The following is a 21,761-nucleotide window of genomic DNA, read 5'->3' as shown; positions in this document are numbered from 1 at the left end:
AGTATGGAGCAGACAGAATCATAGAATCAATTTCCCTGGGGCAGGGCTAGCCACTGCTGTGCAAACCAGATGCTGTTGGACTACAATACCCATTGTCCCTCATCACCCTTGATGATGGGGCTGGGGCTGATGGGTGTTGTAGTCCAACAACATATTGGCTACTTCAGAGATACAGGCTAGCGTATGAGCAGGGAGATGATTCAGTTTTGCCCTGTTTGCCTCACAATAGATACAGTTATAGTGGTTACAAAACAAGACTTACTCTGCAGTAGTAGCTGATGGGTTGAGACTAAAGACCCTCTTATTCGTGGGAGGGAAAGGGGGGGCAGTCTGGGATTTATATTGTACTTTAAAGTCCTTGCGTATGAAGCCCCTATCAACACATTTCCCAAAGCCCTAAGAGATATCTGTTAGGCACTCAAGGTAAGATTCCAAAGGAAAGAGTCATTAATTCTGTATAGATAAGGTTAAAAAAAAGGAGACAATAAACATTTCAGAAGCTTTTATCTGTTGTTACCCAAGCCTTAAGGCTAAAAAGTAAGCTGTTGCCACTTATATAAATCCTGTTAAAATTTAAAATGTGGCTGAAAGGTCTTTTTTCATAGCACTTTTCATATAACACTCACCCTTCTGCTTCTGTGTTGTGTAAGAGATGCCAGCCTCTACTTTTCTTTTTCACTGGGAGACATATCAATGATCTTCTGGTTTGATCGGCTGGCCAACAATGCTACAGGCTGAGGCCTCTGTGCATAAATTGAAAAGCAACAAGGAAGCAAGTTTCTCCAAGCCTTGCTCAAGCAAGTGCCCACTCTGCTATTGATTCACACATGTCTACTACAACGCTAGACTAGCTTTTGAAACTTGGGGCTCAGCTTTAACATTTCTGATATGTTTTCACACAGTAGGCTTGTCATCAATGACATACTGATAAATAAACTGTTTTAGCTTTGTTTTGTTACATGGGCTTCCCATGTGCATCTAAATGGCCAACAGGATGCTGGACCCAACAGGCCTTTGCTTTAACTCAGTAGGGCTCTTCTTAGGCTTAGAAAAGCTAAAAGGTCCCTTGGAACCCAGATATTCAAAGAAACTTTGTGCCCTCCACTTATGAATGGACTCCCAACACTCATCAACCCCAGCCAGTGTGGCCAATGGCCAAGGATGATGGCATTTTAATAACATCTGGAGAGCACCAGGTTGGGAAGGCTCGGCTAGGTGGATCTATAGGCCAACTCATTAAAAGGCCGGCTCAAATGCTTGATTATCTGTGCAGTCCCTTCAACTTTTTTTTGCTTAATTAAGAAAAGCTTAATTAAGAAAAGCAGAGGCTTGTTTTGGCTCTACAGCTGTTTTGTCCCCTCTTAGATGCCTAACTGCTAACACAAGCAATTTGGAACAGCCTAATAACAGTATTGAGCAAAACTGTGTTCTCACAATGTTTTTCCCCCGACAAATAATGCTTACTTATAATTTATATTTAACTTGACAAAATGCGCTATCATCTTAGAGTTACCGCTGGTATAAAACATTTAAATTATTTCAACAAACAGCAAAAGTTTCTTGTGCTACACTGTGGTGCTGATAGTCCTTTGTCTTTATATTTTAAAATGCAGGGAAGATAATGAAAGTCTGCTGCCACTTTCTCCTTCCCAGGCACGTTATTTATCACTCCTGCTAACAAAGAATGCTGCTGGTCAAGAGCCTATCAGCTTGGAAATGAAGAGGAGCCACCCACAAATAAGCTGGTGGTTTCTAGTAGGGCTGGGTAGAATGTTTCTGCCCAGTAAAATTCTGGAGAATTCTGAGGGCTTTGGGGGCCCAGGAACAGGAGACTTTCCAAAGGATGATTCTGGGTACTGCTATTGTGGACTTAGCTTACAGTTAGTTACAAGGTGGTCTGGGGGCCCTTTTTCTTCAACCCCAGCCAGCATGGCCAATGCTGAGTGACCATGGGGGCCATAGTCCAACCACCTCTGCAGGGCACGATGCTGGGGAAGTCTAGCCTAAAGGAACCAGAAGTCGGGCAGATCAAATGAGTCTGCTTAGTTCATGTTTGTACTGGGTCAGCTTCTCCTACAATCAGCTAACCACCTCAAAGTTGCCCACATTTAGCAGGATGCCAGGATTGGACACCAACACTTTATTGTGTTCAAGAACAGAAAAGTGCCAAGAGCTCTGTGAGATAGGGATATATGGACTTTTCTTCCTCCGTTTATGGAGAGGAGCATGCCAACACCATTTTGTGGTCCTTTTTCTGTCCCTTTAGATGTGGCAACTGTTTGGTGTTATGCTGTGCCCTGATAACAGCCATTTTGTGAGTGTGCACCCAGAGCATTTTTTTCAAAATTCCAAATATGACCCCAAAAGGTTCCTATTCCTGTTCACCTACAGTTGGTAGGAGAACACAATTTGAGAGTTGCAGCTGAAACCTGTCCTTTCCCCTTCTGTTAATCTCCCCTGTCCAAGGGCTTGAACTGCATTACTCAGGCCCTATTCCAGGTTGATTGACACCTTGAACAAGAGCACTCCTAGAGAGTGGGATACACAATTTAATAAGAAAACGAACAAATAAGAGCTGAGGGAGAATGAATCTGCTCTTGCCTGAAACAAATGGAATGCAGTCTGGGCACTTATCTGAAAGAAACCACAGACTGAAAGTCAAGGGGAGAAGAAATATACCTGGTCAGGCTCCTGTGCCCTGGACTTGTAGTTAACATCAACTACACGTTAGTCATCTCTGTGACTGCTTAATGTGGTGGTGCTTATTGTGTTTCCCCCCATTCAATATCCTTCTTGGGTATACAGGAGAGATTGTCTAATTGATGTCTGGAAAAGGGCAGTCCTGAAATTAAATATGGAACCAGACATTGTAGTAGCAGTTGGTGTCTCAAAAACACCCCCACAGCTCTTGCTCGCTATGTTCTGGTAAGACTCTACCAGTGGAATTTACAAGGCAATCCTAAATTTTAGCTGGCAAGCTACAGTATGATCTAGTCCTTGTATGTTACTAGGCCAGTCAATTATTAGTTCTTCATTTCTCCCAGGTCTTTTGGAGATTATAAAGTCCATTCGCAATCATGGAAGGTTTTTTGTTTGCTTTTGTTTTTAATTAAGTAGATGTTCTGCTGTACATTGTTAAGAGACTCCTGCTAATAAGTAATTCCTGCTATGACACCGCCACCAACAAAACTGTCTCCTTTCAAGCACATTTGAAAACCCCAATAAAACAGATTGATGTGCACCTCATCAAACTTGTGCACATTGCAAATGAAATTCATGTACACTGATCATCAGATTGCAAAACAAACCAGAGGAAGGGGAAATGAACTGAACATAAACATCTAACACAAAGTGAGCACTCTGCAAAATAACATATTCCAAAGTATAAGTAACACACTCAGAATTTATATGAAGTGAACACCATCCAGAATGAAAACAGAATAAACGACCATATACGCTAACAACAAACTCATTCTCCAATTGCACTCCTTATGATTCCAAAACTGGCAGGCTCAGGGAGCTTCAAGGTTTGCAGATGTACAAAAACCTTTAAGTGGGAAAAACACAAGGGGAGAAGAAAAATAAGCCCTACCTGGAGCAGGGAAACCGAATGGTGTATCCAAAAAAAATGGCATGGCTGATGGGATGCAATCCTGAACAGGAACACTCTACACTGTAGCATTATATTACGGGTTCAACTTAACAGTCTGAACAAGAAAAACCATAATGAACAAGTTGCTGAAAGAAGCATGAAGGTAACACAAGAAAACAGTAACAAATTCAGGAGAACCAATCAGGAACAAATCTGGAAGGGTAAGGCAAAAGGAATGACATGCAAGGTTTAGCCTGGGAATTATCATCTTTTTCTTGTTCCCAGGTAAGGGGTTGGGGGAGACCAGTGCAAAGGCATTGGGCTGCAATCATCTAATTTTTACTCAGAGTAGACTCATTGAAATTAATGTAGGTTCATCATGTCCATTAATTTCAATGGGTCTACTCTGAATAAATGTTCATTTAAAACAACTCATAATAACCACCTTTCCCCTAGTTGTTCCCAAATTGTAGGGTTTGATTTTTTTTGGCAGGGGGAACCCCCTACAGAGGCATCATTATTACCACCACTTTCTCCTCCTGCCTGGCCCACAACAGAGTTTGTTCCCAAGTTGTATGGGGATAGGAGAGCATAGTGCAAATGTAGAAACACTGGGTGGGATTTAACTAATGACTCCTGTCAGCAGATGCTCCGCACAAGGACATGCAGAACTGGGATTTTCCCCTTTTCCTCCCCAACGCATGCTTCGTGCACCCTCCAAAATTGGGCAGAGGTGTGTGTCAGGAGATCCCTTTGAATAGCATGTGGGGAGAGGAGAGGTGGATTGTTCCACTATTAATAGGCATTAATAGTATTAGGTCATATTTGCCATCCTGTATTAAGAGCTTCTATTCATTATACATAAGGATGAAAATAGGATATGTATATAAAAAACTGCAAAAAGCCACAAACAATAAAAAGAGCTCCTATTCATCTTGCTTGTTTCCCATACTCTGTGCATTAGTATAGAGATAACTGAAACCACAAATCATTCCCTCCAGCTGATTTCTTCTTGTAGTTTCCTGCCCTGTGCATCAATGAAGCTATTATTCCCAGTACGAGGTGTTTCCCTGTCATCTGTAATATTGTCTTCCTCCCCCTCAGGATTTAGTTTCAAACTCTCTTGATCAGGTTTGCAAGACTCTTAGCAAACACATTCTTGCCAATCACTGTGAGGTGCAGTCCATCTCTTGCCAGAAGGCCTTCCTTAAGGAAGCACAGACCATGGTCCAAGAAGTCAAACTCTTCCTGACGACACCACCTGCGCAGCCAGTGGTTTAATTCCTCTCTCTTCCTGGGCCCTGACCTTCAACAGCAAGGAGTGTTGAAAAAACCACTTTTGTGTCCCAAGGCCCTTCAGCTTCCTGCACAGAGTCTCATAGGCCCTTGTTGTATGTCGAAGACTGTGTCTGGCAATGCCGTTTGTACCTACATGAATCAGAAGGAAGGGGTTGTGGTCAATGGGCTTTATAAGACATGGCAACTTTTCTTTTACACCATGAATCTTTGCACCTGGAAGACAGCACACCTCCCGGGATAATCCTGTTACCTCTGCACACTGCTGTCTCTGTCCCCCAGTATTACTTCAAATTCCTTTTGACTGGACCAGCAACCTTCAGGTTAAATGAATAGAAAGATTCACATGGCAAATTACAGCTGTATTGATGCAGCAAGGTAGTGCAGGGCCCTGATTAGGAAAGCTGTGGGATACTTTATAATACACATGGGAGTCAAGAGGCTCCAGAAGTGAATCAGAGGGGTGAAAATCAATGGGACTTTAATCAGCACTGGATTGCAGAGGATTTATTTGCTTGAAGACAGCAGATCTAGGCAAGCTCCTTGCTGTGATTAATTAGTAGGGAGGGGACAAAAGTACAACCATTATCTTAGCAAGTGCTGTAAGTAGGAACGGGAACATCAGCAGGTCTTTAAGTACGACTGCATAGATGTCTCCGGCAGTGTACAATATTCCTGTCCTCTCTCTGTGCAGTCACATTCCTATCATTCCCTCTGAGCAGTGGTATCAGACACTTGCGCTTCTTCACTTAAAAGCGCTTTTTATTTTGAATGAATACATGCAATAAGTATACGAGGAACATTTCTTCTTAAAGTTTTAAATTAAGCAGTAAATGAATGCAACCCCATAGCAAAATATTTAAGCATTTAAAAATGCTAAAAATTATTAGTGCTTCCAACCCCGCAATGTTCAGCCTGTCCCTTCCCCAGGTGCTTTCTTCTTGGCCCGTGAACTTCTCTGCACAGTAATTATTTTATTTATTGTGATCTGAAGGTCCATTAGACCACCACCTTGCTGAAGCTGCAAGCAGGTCTGGCCAAAGCCTAGATAGGTAACCACCTGGGAATCACATGTGAGCTGTCTTGGATTCCATGGTGGAAGAAAGGAGTGATATAAAGGTAATAAAAGAACTATAAAAAAGAAATAAATACACATGCTGCCTTCTATCCAACGTTTCAAGGGCGTTTGCAAAAAAACCAAAGCAACAATAAAAAGCGACAACAAAACCAGCAGCTAAAAGGTGTGTAAAATCATAGTCAGTCTAAAATAATTAAGATAGAAAAATGCTTTGAAATGCCTGGGTAACTAAATAGGTTTTTACCTGGCTTTTAAAGGATGGCAAAGATGGCACAAAGCATATCTGCTAGGGAGGATATTCCATTGTTGAGGTGCTAGTTCTTGACCTCCCTCTTTTCTTTTCTTTTAACAAAGCCCTAATTTCTGATGGAGGTGACATTTAGAAATAAGCAACATCAGCACTTTGAATAAGGCCCACAAATGAATACACAACTAGGGGAGTTCTTTTAAAACTGGCATGATACCATCCATGCAAGCAGTGCCAGTCAAAACTAGTGCATCCAGCACTAGTGAGCCTTCTAAGCCATTCTTGGAGGCAGCTCTACAAATAACACACCGCGGTACTCCAGATAGGATGTTGGCAGATGTTGCAGCTGATGCACCAGTGAAAGGCATCTCATGCTAAAGAGGTTGCCTGGTGCGCCAAAGACAAAGGTGGACCAAGGAGCACCTGCAAGCTGTGCAAGCTGCCTCTTCAAGGGGAGGACAACTCCATCCAGAACTATTTGCCTACCATCTGTGTGAACCTAAGAACTATCAACCCAAAGGACCCCATCTTGTCAGGGTTGAGATTCAGTTTTACTGACCTCAAACCAGCTCCTTATCAAATCCAGGAAGCAGCTGAGCACTTCCACAGCCTCTCCTGACTCAGATGCCAAGGAGAAACAGAGCTGGGTGTCAAGAGCATACTGGTGGTACTACACTCCCATATCCCCAGGCGGCCTCGGGGAATCCCTTCTGGAATCTTGTGCAATCCCATAGCACAAGCACCAGATGGCTAAATAGAAGTTCCCCTGTGTAACCCTCTGCGGATTAGTCCGCAAGTAGAAGTAGAAGCACCGCAATACCATGCCACCAACTCCCAGAGCCATCAGAAGGATGCTGAGGTTGATCGTGATTTCCAGAGGAACAGCCAGGTTTGTCACTTGGATCAATGAAGAGCCGTGTGTCATTCACGGATGGTAGACTCAAAGGCCAGCATGAGGTAAAGGGAGAATCAACAGGTTGCCGCCCTCCTGACATCTCTCATCACATACGTTATCCAATCAGTCAAAGTGCAACTGTAGGGATAGAACACTTTTAAATGGCTGTATGATCAAGTGTACTTCAGGCACTCAATTTAGCACTGGATTCTTATGCATCCTTACCTGTGAGTAGGTCCCACTGAATGCCAAGGATCGGCTTGCTAGTGTTACACCCTGACTTAGCTTTAAACATGTAAAAAGAACTAGTAAAATAAATACCTCTTACCTCCTCTCGCTGTAGTCAACTCTCCTGTAACCTTGTCAGAACACTGGAGTTGGCAGCTCTCCTTACTTTACCCATCTCCATGCACTACATGAAGCACAATAACTCAAAAGATACTCTTTATTGGGAAAATTTGAAACTGATTCCATATAAATTACATTGCCCCCCTCCCCACAAAAAAATCCATTCTGCACACCCCCTCCAGCTCCAGTTGATTGAAGATGAAATGTCAATGAAAAAAGGATGTGTCATATTTTTAAAGTAAGTCATAAAAATAATCCAGTCCTTGGCCAAGTTCCCAGATGGCAATTCCTGTGCCCAGTTCCTTTGCAAGCTCTAACCGCAGTTGGATGGACTGCAAAACACAAGAGACACATGAAGGATAATTAATTTTGCTGAATATAGACATTATGAACTGATCAGTTCGGGGGGAGGGGGTGTTGCACAGAAACAAAAACTAAGCAGCATAAATATCTTTCATTTTATTTCATAAGAATCCATTAAACTAAGCAGCATTTGCTTTGAATTTTTGTCATTAAATAATCTGACAAATTTATTCCTCACAAACAGAAGAATGTAATGTGCAACCAATTTATTCAGCAGATGTATACATCCTGCCTTGGAGTAACTGTATATAAAATAAACTTGCACTTTGGATGCATTCCAAATCCATTAAAATTACATTGAGCCTTTGGCCATATTCCTTTTTGTTTCCAAAACAGAAGGGTGCATACCTTTAAAGTTGGATAGAAGACTGCATGCTTTCCTCCTTTACTTCTACAAAGCACAAAAAGAGAGAAGAGTTATGAAAATTGATATTATCATGAGATGTATATATTGTCTATTTTATCCCACCCTGAAATTGTTTCTTTCCAGGGAACAGAGAAGGGAGAGACAAAGAATTATGGGTTGTTTGTACAATAAAATAATGAAGTTTATTCTAAGAAAGAGTGACAGAGACTGTACTTTAAGTAGCCTGCAGGCTGAAAAAAACCTCAGAACTAGCAAAGTTGTCCAGAAGCAGCTTCTAGTATAATCAATGGCTGATTGATGGGCAAAGGGTTTTTGAAGGTGGGCATAAGTTGTTTAAACTTCTTTTATTTCATTTCTTGGCTTTTGCATTTAGTTTAGAATCTAGACTTCTCAGCGACTGCAGATGAGATGCTTCACAAGTGGGCATACTTTTCTGCCGTGTGGGTAGCCAAAATCCATCTAAAGTGAGGGGGTGGGAAGGTGGAAGAGAAAAGTGCTTTGGTCAAACCATTATATAGTCCGGTGGTCAATACCTAATGGAAAGAGAGGAGAGGAGCAGAACAGCAGCTGCTCAGAAAGGTGGTGGAATGCTACAGATAAGGTTTCACTCTTTTTCTGAGTTGTGCCCTTAAAAGGATATAAAGGCAAATAGTAGCACCTCACCCCAACCTGCACTGCTTAAATTCAATGTCTCTTGGCATTCAAATCTCTGAGGGCATGCTTAGGCCCAAACTACATGTTATTCACACTTTTTCAAATGCTCGCTTACATTTGCTCACTAATATTGCCATTTATATCCAAAGGTGATGTTTGCTGCAAACAGTACATGTAGGAACAACCAGGGAGGGGTGATTTTCAAGTAGGATACCAACATGGGGCTCTTGCAATTAAAAAGTGGCCAGTTTAAGTACGCCACAAGAGACATTGGGCAGGATTTACCTAACGAACCCCATCAGCGGAAGCCCTAAACAAGTGTTCCCCTTGTGCTGTAGGGGTTTTACCCATCTCTTCCTCACCATGTTCTTCCAGACCCCTAAAATTGGCTCAGGGAATGGGGTCAGGAGAAACCCCAGAACAGCATGTGGGTGGAGGGGGAATCTTTCTGTCTGGCAAGCTGATATACTTGTGGAGACAGAACATCTGTAATGGCCCAACACTTAATTTCACCCTTTGAAAGCTACTTTTTGAGAATAGGTTGGTGTCTAATTTCCATTATAATTTTACAACAAAATAAAGTGTATCCCGATACACGTGCATAATTTTAACTAGACTACTATTAAAATAAAGGATAGTTTCATAGTAACTCCTCACTGAATCCTCTTATTTTTCTTAAAAGAGTGGCACTTGTCTACTGTAAAGGTGGCAAAATCCTGCTATTGATCTAATTACACTGAGTATTGCTGAACTGCTTATTATGCTGTTTTTTATTTTTTTAAATAAAACAACAACAGCAGTTTTTCATTCCTCTACTTTGAGTAAAGTAAAATCTGGAGGCAGCTGCTCCCATGAATTTTGTTTAAAAATAAACAAATGAATATTAGAGTGGGGGGACATTTTATGATTGCAACTCACCTTTTGTATTCAAAATAGTGTTCAGCTATTTGTTCATCCCAAACCAGCTTAGGTTTATGCTCCTTCAAGATTTCTATATACCTAAAAAAGGGGGGGAAAGAACAGAATTCCTGAATTCTCTCTAGAATTCATATATGTATAGCAACAGTAACACAATATTTTTAAATGACCATCTTCCCCCCACACATTTATATAGTTGGAGCTGTCATGTATGGCATCAACCATACCATGTAGCTCTACATTCTCAACCAGCAAAAAGCAGTTTTCTACACATTAGAAAAAACCTTCTTATTGCAAAGAGGTGCACCATAGCATGATCATACATTTTCTATTTTCTTTTACAGTTCATTATGTGCCCTTCAGTTCTGGTAGCATTGGAAATTATCTTTTTTTAAAAAAAAAAAATCTCTCTCCTTTTTTGTGGGGGGAAACAAGCCAATCATGCTTTATAGACTATGTCAATATCACCTTCTTCTGTAAATTGAGAAATCTTGTGGTATTTATATTTCCACCTGCTTCCATTTTCAGTTCAGTACCAGGCAATGTACACTATTTATCTATCATCTTTTACAAATAAGCACCTAACATACAAGTTTTGTCCATTTTTGGTAAAGCCCTAATAGTGGATGCCTTCCTCCTTTTCAATTCCATTTTGCAAGTACCCCAACTCTACTGTGTGACCTTCATCCCCTGCCCTCTACTACATTCAAAAATAAAACGAGGCAAATGCTCTTTGAAGATGAGCAGAACTTTGTCATGTCAAAATTAATCAACACCAACTTTCATCTTTCGCTTTGCTTGAAGTCTTTCACACAAGAGCTCTTTTCAGTATGGCAGCCCTTGGTAAGGAAGTCTGAATTTTCTTTCACTGTTTGCAGAATCTCTGGTTCAAGGAGCACCACCTTGGTCAATAATGGGCATGGATTTTAAAAGTCCTATAAGGACTGTGTGTTTAGTGACCCCTGTAACAGCTGGAAATTACAAGGAAGAACATCAAGGTCACATTCTGATAACTTGTGTTAAGAGAGGGGTTATGACTTCCATGCTCATTCTGGTAAGTATAAGGAACTGCATCCTTGATGCAGAGACTCTCCCTGCTTTTGCACAGCAATTCGGAGGTGCCTGGAAGCACAACTCAATGGTATGAACAGTCCTCCTAACACACACACCAGCTTGAAGTTAAATAGGAAGGCTGGGGTTTGTCTTGGTCCTGTGCTTCCAAGGCACATGGAAAGAACTGCAACGCAAAAGGACAGAGATAATCTTCTTCCTTTGCATTGGATTCCAAAGCCCTCCCAATGCCTCTGAAATGCAGTGGAACTGCTGGACAATCCCTACCCACCCCTTTGCAGCTGCAAGCTTGAGAGCTTGTTTGTGTGGGCATTTAAAGCACAGCAGGAACACTGCCCTACTGTCTTCCATAAGGCGGATGTGGGGATCATCTCTAACCTCATGTTACGATTCAGAGGCACAGCCTGAGGCCAAGTGCAATATGCTGCTCCTTAAGGGAGGGGCAGATAGCTGTTGACCCCCAGTTTCTGGATGGCTATTAAGGCCAGAAAACCTTGGTGGGCTTCTCTTTGTGTTACACAAAAAGCCATTCTACCTCTTCTATTTTCCCCTAAGATGCGTTAAGAAACCATCTGCCCCATCAGTGTAATGTTTTAGTATGAAATATATTTTTCTGCTCAGCATTTTGTTCAGAGCAATCAACCTTAGCTAGATATTTTACTAGAAAGCTTCCATTTCAGATGCTACAGACATTAAACTGATTTCTATCAAATAATAATCAGCTTTGCTCATCCTGAAATTTCAATCACGACTCTCTCTCTCTCTCTCTGTGTGTGTGTGTGTGTGTGTGTGTGTGTGCGCGCACACACACACACACACATGCAGAAAAGGAGAAGTGCAGTCTCTTCTAAACGGGAGAAACTTAATTTCTATACATTTAAATCCTGAACAGAACTACAGCCTTTACAGGTGGTTAAAGGAAAATCTTATGTTGCTGCACAAGGTTAGAGAGATCAAACAGCACCTTACTGGATAAAAATCACAGAAGTGAATATTGTCTTTCCTTTGGGCCTACAAGATGATGATACCAACACCTAAAATGGGTCTGAAAGTGTGCACTTCCAGGGGTTTCCACTTTTCATTGCTGCCACCAGTGCCAAATCAGCATTGCCAGACAGCAACAGCATGGCCACCAATCTACTGACGAGCCCTAAGAAGCATCACAAGTAGTGCTGGTCTGTTGCAGAGCTGGTGAGAGCACTGGGAAGATTTATTTTGGTAAGATAAAGTGGCTGTGACCTTGAAAAAAATCATATAGGTGGTTATTGCAAAGGAGATACAGTGACAGGCAGATACAGGATAAAAGGAGAAGGAAGAAGAAGAGGAGGAGGAGGAGGAGGAGGAGGAGGAGTTTGGATTTGATATCCCGCTTTATCACCACCCTAAGGAGTCTCAAAGTGGCTGACATTCTCCTTTCCCCTCCTCCCCCACAACGAACGCTCTGTGAGGTGAGTGAGTCTGAGAGACTTCAGAGAAGTGTGACTAGCCCAAGTTCACCCAGCAGCTGCATGTGGAGGAGCGGGCACACGAACCCGGTTCACCAGATTACAAGTCCACCACTCTTAACCACTACACCACACTGGCTCTCTAGTTAAGTAAAGACCACAAATGGGCTGATCTTCTTTCTGTACTTGCCCCTAGCCTGAGTGTCATGGCTTAAGATCTCCAAGCTCCAGCAGTCCACATGCACATGTGTTCTTGCTACCCCATGTGCTACCCCAGTGACAGCCAAGTCACTGTCAATTATTCTTACATGCCTCTCAGTGCACTAGCAACACCACTGTTTATAACAGGGCTCCAATTACATATGGGATTAGCAAAGATCGAGCAATTTTATTTAAAATTGTGGCATCAAACCTCTGAACATAAATAAAAAAATAAGGTAGCCAGGCCCTTAAAGCAACACACATACTGATGCATTTAACCATGAGAAAAAAAGGTTCAAAGGGGGGGGGAATTCTATGATTTCTGAAGGGTGCTGTATGTAGAAGATGCACTTGGGCTGGATGTGAAAAATGCTGTGGTTCTTCAGCATTCGAGACATGAATGATCTATAATGGTGCAAGAAAAATTGTCTATTGCACATGACCTCAAATCTCTACTTCGAATTGGAAGAAAAATCTTCCAATACTTTTTTCTTTACCAAAAAGAAGAAGAAAAAGATTACAGCTGGTAGAATGTGCAGGGGCATATTTTGAACTCTGCACTTTGGGATGTGTTCTTTTAATCTACCAACTTCCAAATCGCTCCACCATCTATTTTAAGGAACATTTCCACTCGTGGAAGTGATGTCACAGTGCTAACTCAGTGATATCAGATTGCCAGTTGTACATTTTCACTGCCAGATTGTAGTTCACAATGTATGCTGATAATTCCCTGGGTTCATTTGTACCTACCATGGGAGTCCTTGGGCCAAAAAACTATATATATATATATACACACACACACACACACACACACACACACACACACACACTTATTTCTCGAACAGAAGTAGTTTGCTGCAGAAGTTACTTCAATAGTAAAGCACCTGCACTGTACATGCTACCCTCAGTGGGGATTAAACATATTCCTTCCACTTCACTTGCATTACCTATCAAATGTAAGCACTTTATTGCTGATGGTATAGGTTTTTCCCGCGCACAGCAGCATCAGAGGAAGTTGCGCTCCTGCTAAGCATCTGGCTGGTGGCACACAGTTTCTCTCCCCCATGCCACTATCTGTGTACTGGATGACCGCAGTTTTTTGACAAGATTTTTGAGTAAAAAAAACCCTCATCTAATACACAGAAAAATACGGTACACATTAGCCGCTTAAAATGCAGTAAAGCCATTACCTGTCCCTATCCCCCTCTGCATTTCAATTCACATTTGCACCTTGCTATACACAGAGAGGGGTCGGATATGTCTTCACCTGTGTTACCTGTTCGGTTTCCCCAAGCCTGCAACCCCTCTGGAGCTCCTATTTATGAAGCTGTCATCTGCACAGGTGTGCTCCTCCATGCATGTGCAATGGTGCTCTCAAATGTACGCCCCTGGCTTAACTGTGAAGTAAATGTGGCTTAAGTTTCCCAGCTGGACTGAAGCTGGTTTGATGAAAAACACATCAAACAACTGTACAGTCATACCTCATGTTGCATCCGCTTCAGGTTACGTCTTTTCAAGTTGCGTCCCGCAGCAACCCCGGAAGTACCAGAATGCTTACTTCTGGGTTTCGCCGCTTGCGCATGTGCAGAAGCACTGAATTGTGCCCTGTGCATGCGCAGGCATAGCTCTTCTGGATGTGAACACTTCAAGTTGCGGATGTGCCCCTGGGATGGATTACGTCTGCAACTCAAGGTTCCACTGCATTTCTCAAGGAACTGCAGAATCGATATGGATTGTTGCTAATGTCATATGCATACAGCTTCAAAAACTAGCAATGGGAGACAACTGGGTGCAGACTAATTGGTAAAATACACACAGCCTAAATTACTGCTCAGTTTTTGCTGTCAGAGAGGTGTGAACACACCCTTTGTTAGAGATCACCATCCCCTCTGCAATGTGCAGGGCCCTCAGACGGGTGTGCTAATAAACATCACAGTGGGTGGCATTTAAGCTACAGGGTAAACAAAATTTGAGAATAACTGTGCCATGTACCTGTGAGCTCACTGAATAATTCAGGAGTCCTATTAAAAAACAACAACAGACGGTTCAAAAGTGTTCTCACCAGCACTGTGTACTTAAGACATACTTTATTTGAGCAGTTAAGCAGAATTAACATTTTAATGAAAGCAGTGACCATATGTAAACCTTGACATTTCTAAATAAAGTTTAATGGGACCCGAACCAGCACTCCTCACACAGTGTAAGTACACAACCTTACATTTCTCAGAGCATTTTCTTCTCAACTGCTCCCACTCCCTTCCCCCCCCCCATGCAAGCTGCTTTTCAAGCTCTCATAAAATAAAAACACTGAGTCTTGTACACATATGCTGTTTCACTTTTCTAAGTTTCTAAGTTTCACTTAGAAAAGCTTTCAAGTTAGGAAATTCTATATAATAAAACAACAACAACAACAACCCCATAGAACCTATTGCCAATTCCATGCACCACTGTAGACTGTAGTCACAACCTCTCCATCGCCCACCATATGGGTGGGGAACTAACAGAGAAAGTTAAATGCTGCTCTAAAACACTCATACAACTGATCCAGTAACTTGAATTACTCTGTGAAATTTAACACTTAAGCTTCTATGTTAACGGGGCACAGATGTTTAAAATTAAGAGAAATGTAAATATGTTATGACACATCAAACTTACTTTTAAAATGATATTCTTTTTCCAGGCAAGTGAAACCATGAATTCATAATTACTTATGCACATTTAATGCATCCTTCTGCTGTTACGTTGGTTAACTTAGTCCGTGTATTCGCTTCTTACATGCTATTTTCAGTTATTTCTTCCGCAGCTAAAAGGTATACAAAATTTCCCTTTTTGTTTCCATTACTAGTGGCAAGTGTTAATTAAGTTTTCCCTTGCTCATACTGCACTTCCCTGTCATTTTCAAAGCATCAGGGGATTGGGCTCTACAGACTATATCCCGATTTCTCCCCTCTAGCATTTGTTTAGTAAGCCATATATTGTTCCTTTCAGTTTACCCATTCTTAACACTTGACAGGTCAGTCTTTACAGTGGGACTGTTTTTGACAGGTTAGCCCACCTTGACAGAATGGTAAGACTGTAGCTTTTAAAAGAAAAAGAAAAAAGCAGTCTGGACATGCTGCAATCCATAGAAAATACCATTCTTGTCTAGTGGCCAACAGGTTAATGGTAAAGTAATTTACTTTGCCAAGGCCAACCTAGATCCAAGCAATCCCATAAAAAAAACAAACTGGCATCTAAGAAATGAGATGCAGAGTATTGTTCTCTGTAAAGAAAGATGGAATAAGCTTGTGCTTCAAGCCCCAAAACACCCTCCCCAATAAGCTTGTTTACTTAAGATGAATTGACTTTGATTGTTGAGCCTACTCTCTGCTGGTCTAGGAACAAATGATATCAACTTCTGGTGAAATGCTTCAATTAGATTGTACACTGAAGTTTATTTCCAGTATTCACCTCAATTTGGAAGAGGGTACCCCTGCATAAATACACATTTGCATAGATTTTAGAAGGTGTCTATTAGAATAAATAAACTAGGTACCTTGCTTGGAAAAATAGCAATTTGTAGCCTGAGAGTTGCAATGATCAACAGGCAGCCATGATGCATAATTACACGCAGTCACCCTGCAAAATGATGACTGATGAAGGAATTTTAAATTGCCTAGCCATCAAACATGTGGCACTTTTCCTAAATTCTCCCAAGGAGGAGAGCGTTGAGAGGCCTGCCTGGAATCACTTGCTGGGAAAACATGTAAAGCATTAATTATTGCTGCGTCAGCCAACTAATTAAGAAGGCAGTTGTTGAACAAGACATTTATTAAGAAAAGTACCCTTTAAAATATTGCTTGTTAAGAGATGTTGATAAGAATTATTGATTTGGGAGCTCGTATAAAAGATGCCAGTCATAAAAGTATTAAGATTTCATCAGTTTGTTATGGTTTTCAGCAGCTTCAATACTAGACAGTTTAGACAGCAGATGATTTGTGCTGGAATAAACAGAATTCTTCAAAACCAATTGGTTCATGTGCTCTAAATGGTATTTCAAATTCATGCATCTTTGGTGAAACTGTAATTCAATGAAGAGGTTGCAGTTGCAAATCTTGGAAGTAAATGGTCAAATTATTGGGATTAATCTTAATTTGGATTTTTGTGTGTGTGTGTGTGGAAGATAACAGACTTTGACTGCCAGTGAAACCACATGTTATGCATATGCTGGTTGTCACCAATATTCTGTTAGCTACTTATTTGAAAACCGCAATACCACCATATATTAAGGAAGGGCTTTCATAACGTAGTATGGAGATATATCAAATGCTTTTAGTGCAGCTGATCATGTGGCTGAAGAGGAAAGATATTTGAAAAGAAAAGCAGCTTGCCTAGTCCAAGAGGCAAGTGTGCTATTAAGTGTATATGCATGCATCTTCCACACCCATATTGCTATCAAGAATTGTTGCCTGAGGCATTAACAAGCAGCTTACTTACAGAAATTTGCACATTATGGATATACCTAGATCAGTGATGGCCAAACTTGGCCCTCCAGCTGTTTTGGGACTACAAACCCTGACCACTGGTCCTGTTAGCTAGGGATGATGGGAGCTGTAGTCCCAAAACAGCTGGAGGACCAAGTTTGGCCATAACTGACCTAGATGATTCCTGAGAACTAGATACATGAACATTGTCACCACCCTTGCAACAAGTGATCTACACAATTGCCGTGATCTACACAATTACCTCACCCAGAATATGAATGTGCCCATGTTTGTTCCAAATCAAGGATCAATTCCCTAAGAAGCTCTTCTCTCACTAAGAAAATGAAGCAAGATCCTGCACAAGCACATACAAATAACAGAGTTCTCAGGCTGCTTTGTAAGAGCATCTGCAAACACACCTATGATGAGGGAGGGCTACCGTAAACAAAGCACACAAAAATTAAAAATGCTTCTCTCTTTTTTTGATGAAAAAATTCTTTCTTGGAATTCATTCATGTCATTACAAATTTAACTTCACACATACACATACATACAAAAATATATTCTTAAATTAATTTAACATAAAATGTTAATTTAACATTCTAATTCCGCTTAGATATCCGCTAAGGTAAAATCATATGATGTTACATAAAATAAAGTAAAACAAGAAACTAAAGTAAAATATAGACTTTCCATAATTTCCCAATATAGTTGACATTTGTGATTTTGAATGCACTTATAATTATTACCTTACATTTAATATACTTTCTAAGACTTGCTTACAACCTAGCGTACCAATTTTCCTTTATTTCTTAATATTCTATGTACACAAGGGTCATTCAAACACTACAATAGATAATATGTTGCTGTTATTTTTTTGTAAGCATCTCTTAAACGGGACGCTGGTGGCACCGTGGCTTAAACCACAGAGCCTAGGGCTTGCTGAAGGTCGGCGGTTCAAATCCCCGCAGCGGGGTGAGCTCCCGTTGCTCAGTCCCAGCTCCTGCCAACCTAACAGTTCGAAAGCACATCAAAGTGCAAGTAGATAAATGGGTACCGCTCTGGCGGGAAGGTTAACGGCGTTTCCTTGCGCTGCTCTGGTTCGCCAGAAGCAGCTTAGTCATACTGGCCACATGACCCGGAAGCTGTATGCCGGCTCCCTCGGCCAATAAGGCAAAATGAGCGCTGCAACCCCAGAGTCGTCCGTGACTGGACCTAATGGTCAGGAGTCCCTTTACCTTTACCTTTCTCTAAGATGGAAAATTTCCCATTTTGGGGGGAAATAATTGTTTGGTGTTACCTCTTAACCTGTTTGTTAACTGAGCCATTTCCACAGAGTCTAATAATTTATTTTGCCATTATGTTAGTGTTGGTATCTTTTCCCCTTTCCAATTAGATGCTATTAATAGACGGGCAGCCGCTGCTGCATATAAAAAGATTTCTCTTATATTTTTTGGAATGTCTCTACCTAAGATTCCCAACAGAAAGGCTTCTGGTTTCTTTAAGAATGTTAATTTGAACATTTTTTTTTCATCTCATCATAAACAATATTCCCAACATCTCGGAGTTTTCTGCATGTCCTTCACATACGATAAAAATCTCCCATTTTTTCTTTGATGGTGTAACATGCAGTAAAATTCATGTTAATTTTCCAGATTGCCATTTTTTCATCATAAGGGATGTCCGATATCCTGCACCCATTTAATCATGACCACTTTCACCTCCTCCTCCCCAACTTCCCAGTCGAGGAGTTGGTACATCCTTGTGATAATCTTGGTGTCATTATTTAACAGCACTATTTCAAATTTAGATGGCTCATTGGCAAATCCATTTTTTTGTCCTGTCTGAATGTCTCAAAGAGTTGATGATACTCTAGCCATCCTGATAATTGATCTTTTATTTCTTCATACTTCTTGAGATTTAATTGATTGGCTTCCTCAGTTAATAACATGTTATACGTCAGCCAATTTCCTTTCATATTTTTATTTTTAACTGCCTTGGCCTCTAGGGGAGAGATCCAGCACGGAGTTTTAGGTTCCATCAAAGCTTTATATTTTATCCAAACCTTGAACAGCGCATTTCTTACAATATGACTGGTAAAACTTTTATGCACTTTAGATTTATCATAATTTAGATATACATGCCAACTGGAGTGATTGGCATGGCCCTCCAGATCCAATACATCTGTATTCTTCAGTTGGCACCATCTCTTATAAACAAAAACAAACAAAAACCAGGGGGGCTCATAATATAACTTTAAATCAGGTAGGCCAAATCCCCCCCTCTTTAATATCAATTAATAGGGTGTGATTTATCCTTGGTCTACATCCCTGACAAATAAATTTAGAGATTTCTTTTTGCCAATCTATAATGCAGCTTGCCTTTCCAATGATTGGGATAGTTTGAAACAAGAAGCGGAGTTTATTACAGTTATAGACCAGCTTGAAAGGCACATTTAGGAAAATTTCACAAGAATAAAATATGCATTTAAAACAATATACAGCAAACAGCGTAAGAATAAAAATTAAGTTAAACACATAGACATGTGAGAACCTAAAGTTTGAGATACCATACAGATTGGCCCTATCACCCTGGAGGCCCACTTCGACTGTTTTCCCAGCAGACTAATTTGTTCCGGGAGGATGGTCTGCGCCTACAAATCTGCGCGCAGAATCTGGCAACCATCCAAGTCGTCTTTTGATCTTTGCCTAAGAGGAGAGCATTAAGTTTAGGCTTATCCGGAAGGTCAGCAAGCCTCTCCAATTGGGGGGCAATGGTATCTCTGCGTACCTCGTCATAAAAGGGGCATCTAAAAAATAAATGTTCGGGGCTTCCTATTTCCCCTAGTGGGCAAGTGCAAAGTCTCTGGGCATATGGGACTTCTCCAAAAGATCCTTCCAAAACCAGCTAGGGCAACGCCGAACTTCGGGCAAGAGTAAAGCGTTTTGCAGGGCTTTCTTGGCATGAAAACAGGTGTGATCAAACCAAGGTTTATTTACTGTTCTCGGTTTAGTTACCCTCTTCTGTGAGGTGTTAAAGAGGTGGGGTTTAAAACATTGGAGTAAGAAGATGTTCACTTTTATAGCCGATATGTTCCCCAAAAAGATAAGTTTAGCCTGGTCCAAGCTTCCATACTCATTCCAAGTATTAATGTAGTTGTCCTGGTGAAGCTTAATATTTTGGGGGGTTAGCCATATTCAGAGATATTTTATTTTTTGGCAGAACCTCAATTGTGTTGACCTCTCAATTTCTTCTTTTTCTTGATCTGTGATGTTCTTAGCCAGAAGTTTCATCTTATTACTATTTAATTTAAATCATGTGACTCTCCCATAGTTGTTGATTATTTTTATAGTTTTATTGATACTCTTTTAAAGATTTTCAGTTGTTATAATAAGGTCATCCACGAATGCCCATAATTTATATACTTTATTTCCAAGTGTTATTCCTTTGATGTTTTTATCCTCTCTTATTTTCTTATTCAAAAATTCCAACACTAGGATGAATATTAGGAGGCGAGAGAGGGCATCCCTGTCTAGTAACTTTATTTATCTCACATTCCTCAGTTAAGTTACCATTGATAATGATTCTTGCTTTTTGTAAATAGCCTGGATTCCTCTACAGAAAGCACCTCCAAATTCCATTTGCTGTATCATGGTTAACATAAATTTCCAAGATATATTATCAAATGCTTTCTCCGCATCAACCGATAACAATATAGCTGGTTTATCAATTCTTACTTCCAGATATTCCATAATGTTTCTAATATTGTTCTGCATTAAATGGTGAGGGAGAAAGCCTGCTTGATCTTGATGAATAGTGGTTTGAAGAATGTTTTTAATCTATCGGATAGTATACTACCAAATAGTTTATAACCGTTATTCAAAAGAGATATTGGCCTGTAGTTGGAAACCAGGGCTAAGTCCGTTCCCTGTCTGGTAACATAGTTATATAACTCTCTGACCATGAGTCTGGAATTCTGCCATATTCTAGGATGTTATTCATTGTGTTCTTCAATGGTTCGGATAAAATTTCCCTCTAGTATTTTGTAATGAATTGCCGGGAGCCCGTCAGGTCCTGGTGTTTCCCCCAACTTAGATTTTTTTAGTTACAGGTAGGTAGCTGTGTTGGTCTGAGTCGAAGCAAAATAAAAAAATTCCTTCAGTAGCACCTTAAAGACCAACTAAGTTTATATTTTGGTATGAGTGTGCATGCACACAAAAGCTCATACCAAAATATAAACTTAGTTGGTCTTTAAGGTGCTACTGAAGGAATTTTTTTTTATTTTGCTTAGATTTTTTTAATAGCTTGCTGAACTTCTAGGGCAGAAATGGGTGTATTCAAGATTTTACTTTGGTCCACTGGGATTTTAGATAAATTATTTTGGTCCAGGTACTCTTTAATCTCTTAAAAGTGCTTCTCAGCAAGTACCTTAAGTCTGTTTTGTCTAGTGCTGTACACTAGAAAGCTCCCCACCCCCACCCCCCAAGAAATGGGGTGGCTCCAGAGAAATGTATGTAAACCCAAGAAAGCTTCAGTCCCTTGGGAGCCGCCTAACCTTCAGTTTGCTTGGCCAAACAAAGAAACCTCACCAATCCAAAAAGCTACACGCTTAGACCAAAACCCTTCTTATACTCTCTGAAAGCTCTCTGCTTTCTGGATCTTTTAGCACCTATGGTGGTGACAATACAATAATGATTACTGTACATAACTATTAGGGAAGCAAGCAAAGATTAGGAGTATCTTTAGTTTTCTCCTTAGTTCCCTGCAGCCTTAGAAACCACATGCCTGGGGACTCTTGCACAGCTTTGGCTGAACTATTCTAA

General features: G+C 40.7%; 1 protein-coding gene across 5 annotated transcripts in view; it reads right to left on the bottom strand.

Annotated features, from left to right (window-relative positions):
* CHID1 (chitinase domain containing 1) overlaps positions 1 to 21,761 on the bottom strand; it is a 104,334-nt gene continuing 82,573 nt past the window's right edge. For all 5 annotated transcript variants that reach the window (XM_035121831.2, XM_035121844.2, XM_035121855.2 and 2 more), the window contains 3 exons: positions 9,759 to 9,839; positions 8,168 to 8,210; positions 1 to 7,788 (listed from right to left, as the gene is read on the bottom strand). In XM_035121831.2, the coding sequence (XP_034977722.2) occupies positions 7,690 to 7,788; positions 8,168 to 8,210; positions 9,759 to 9,839 (223 nt within the window). In that variant the 3' untranslated portion in view covers positions 1 to 7,689. The remainder of the gene's footprint in view (positions 7,789 to 8,167; positions 8,211 to 9,758; positions 9,840 to 21,761) is intronic.

The sequence above is a fragment of the Zootoca vivipara genome, chromosome 1 (genome assembly GCF_963506605.1).
Source record: "Zootoca vivipara chromosome 1, rZooViv1.1, whole genome shotgun sequence".
Taxonomy (NCBI): Eukaryota; Metazoa; Chordata; class Lepidosauria; order Squamata; family Lacertidae; genus Zootoca; species Zootoca vivipara.
Note: the sequence above shows the minus strand (reverse complement) of the source record. Positions and strands in the feature narration are given on the sequence as shown.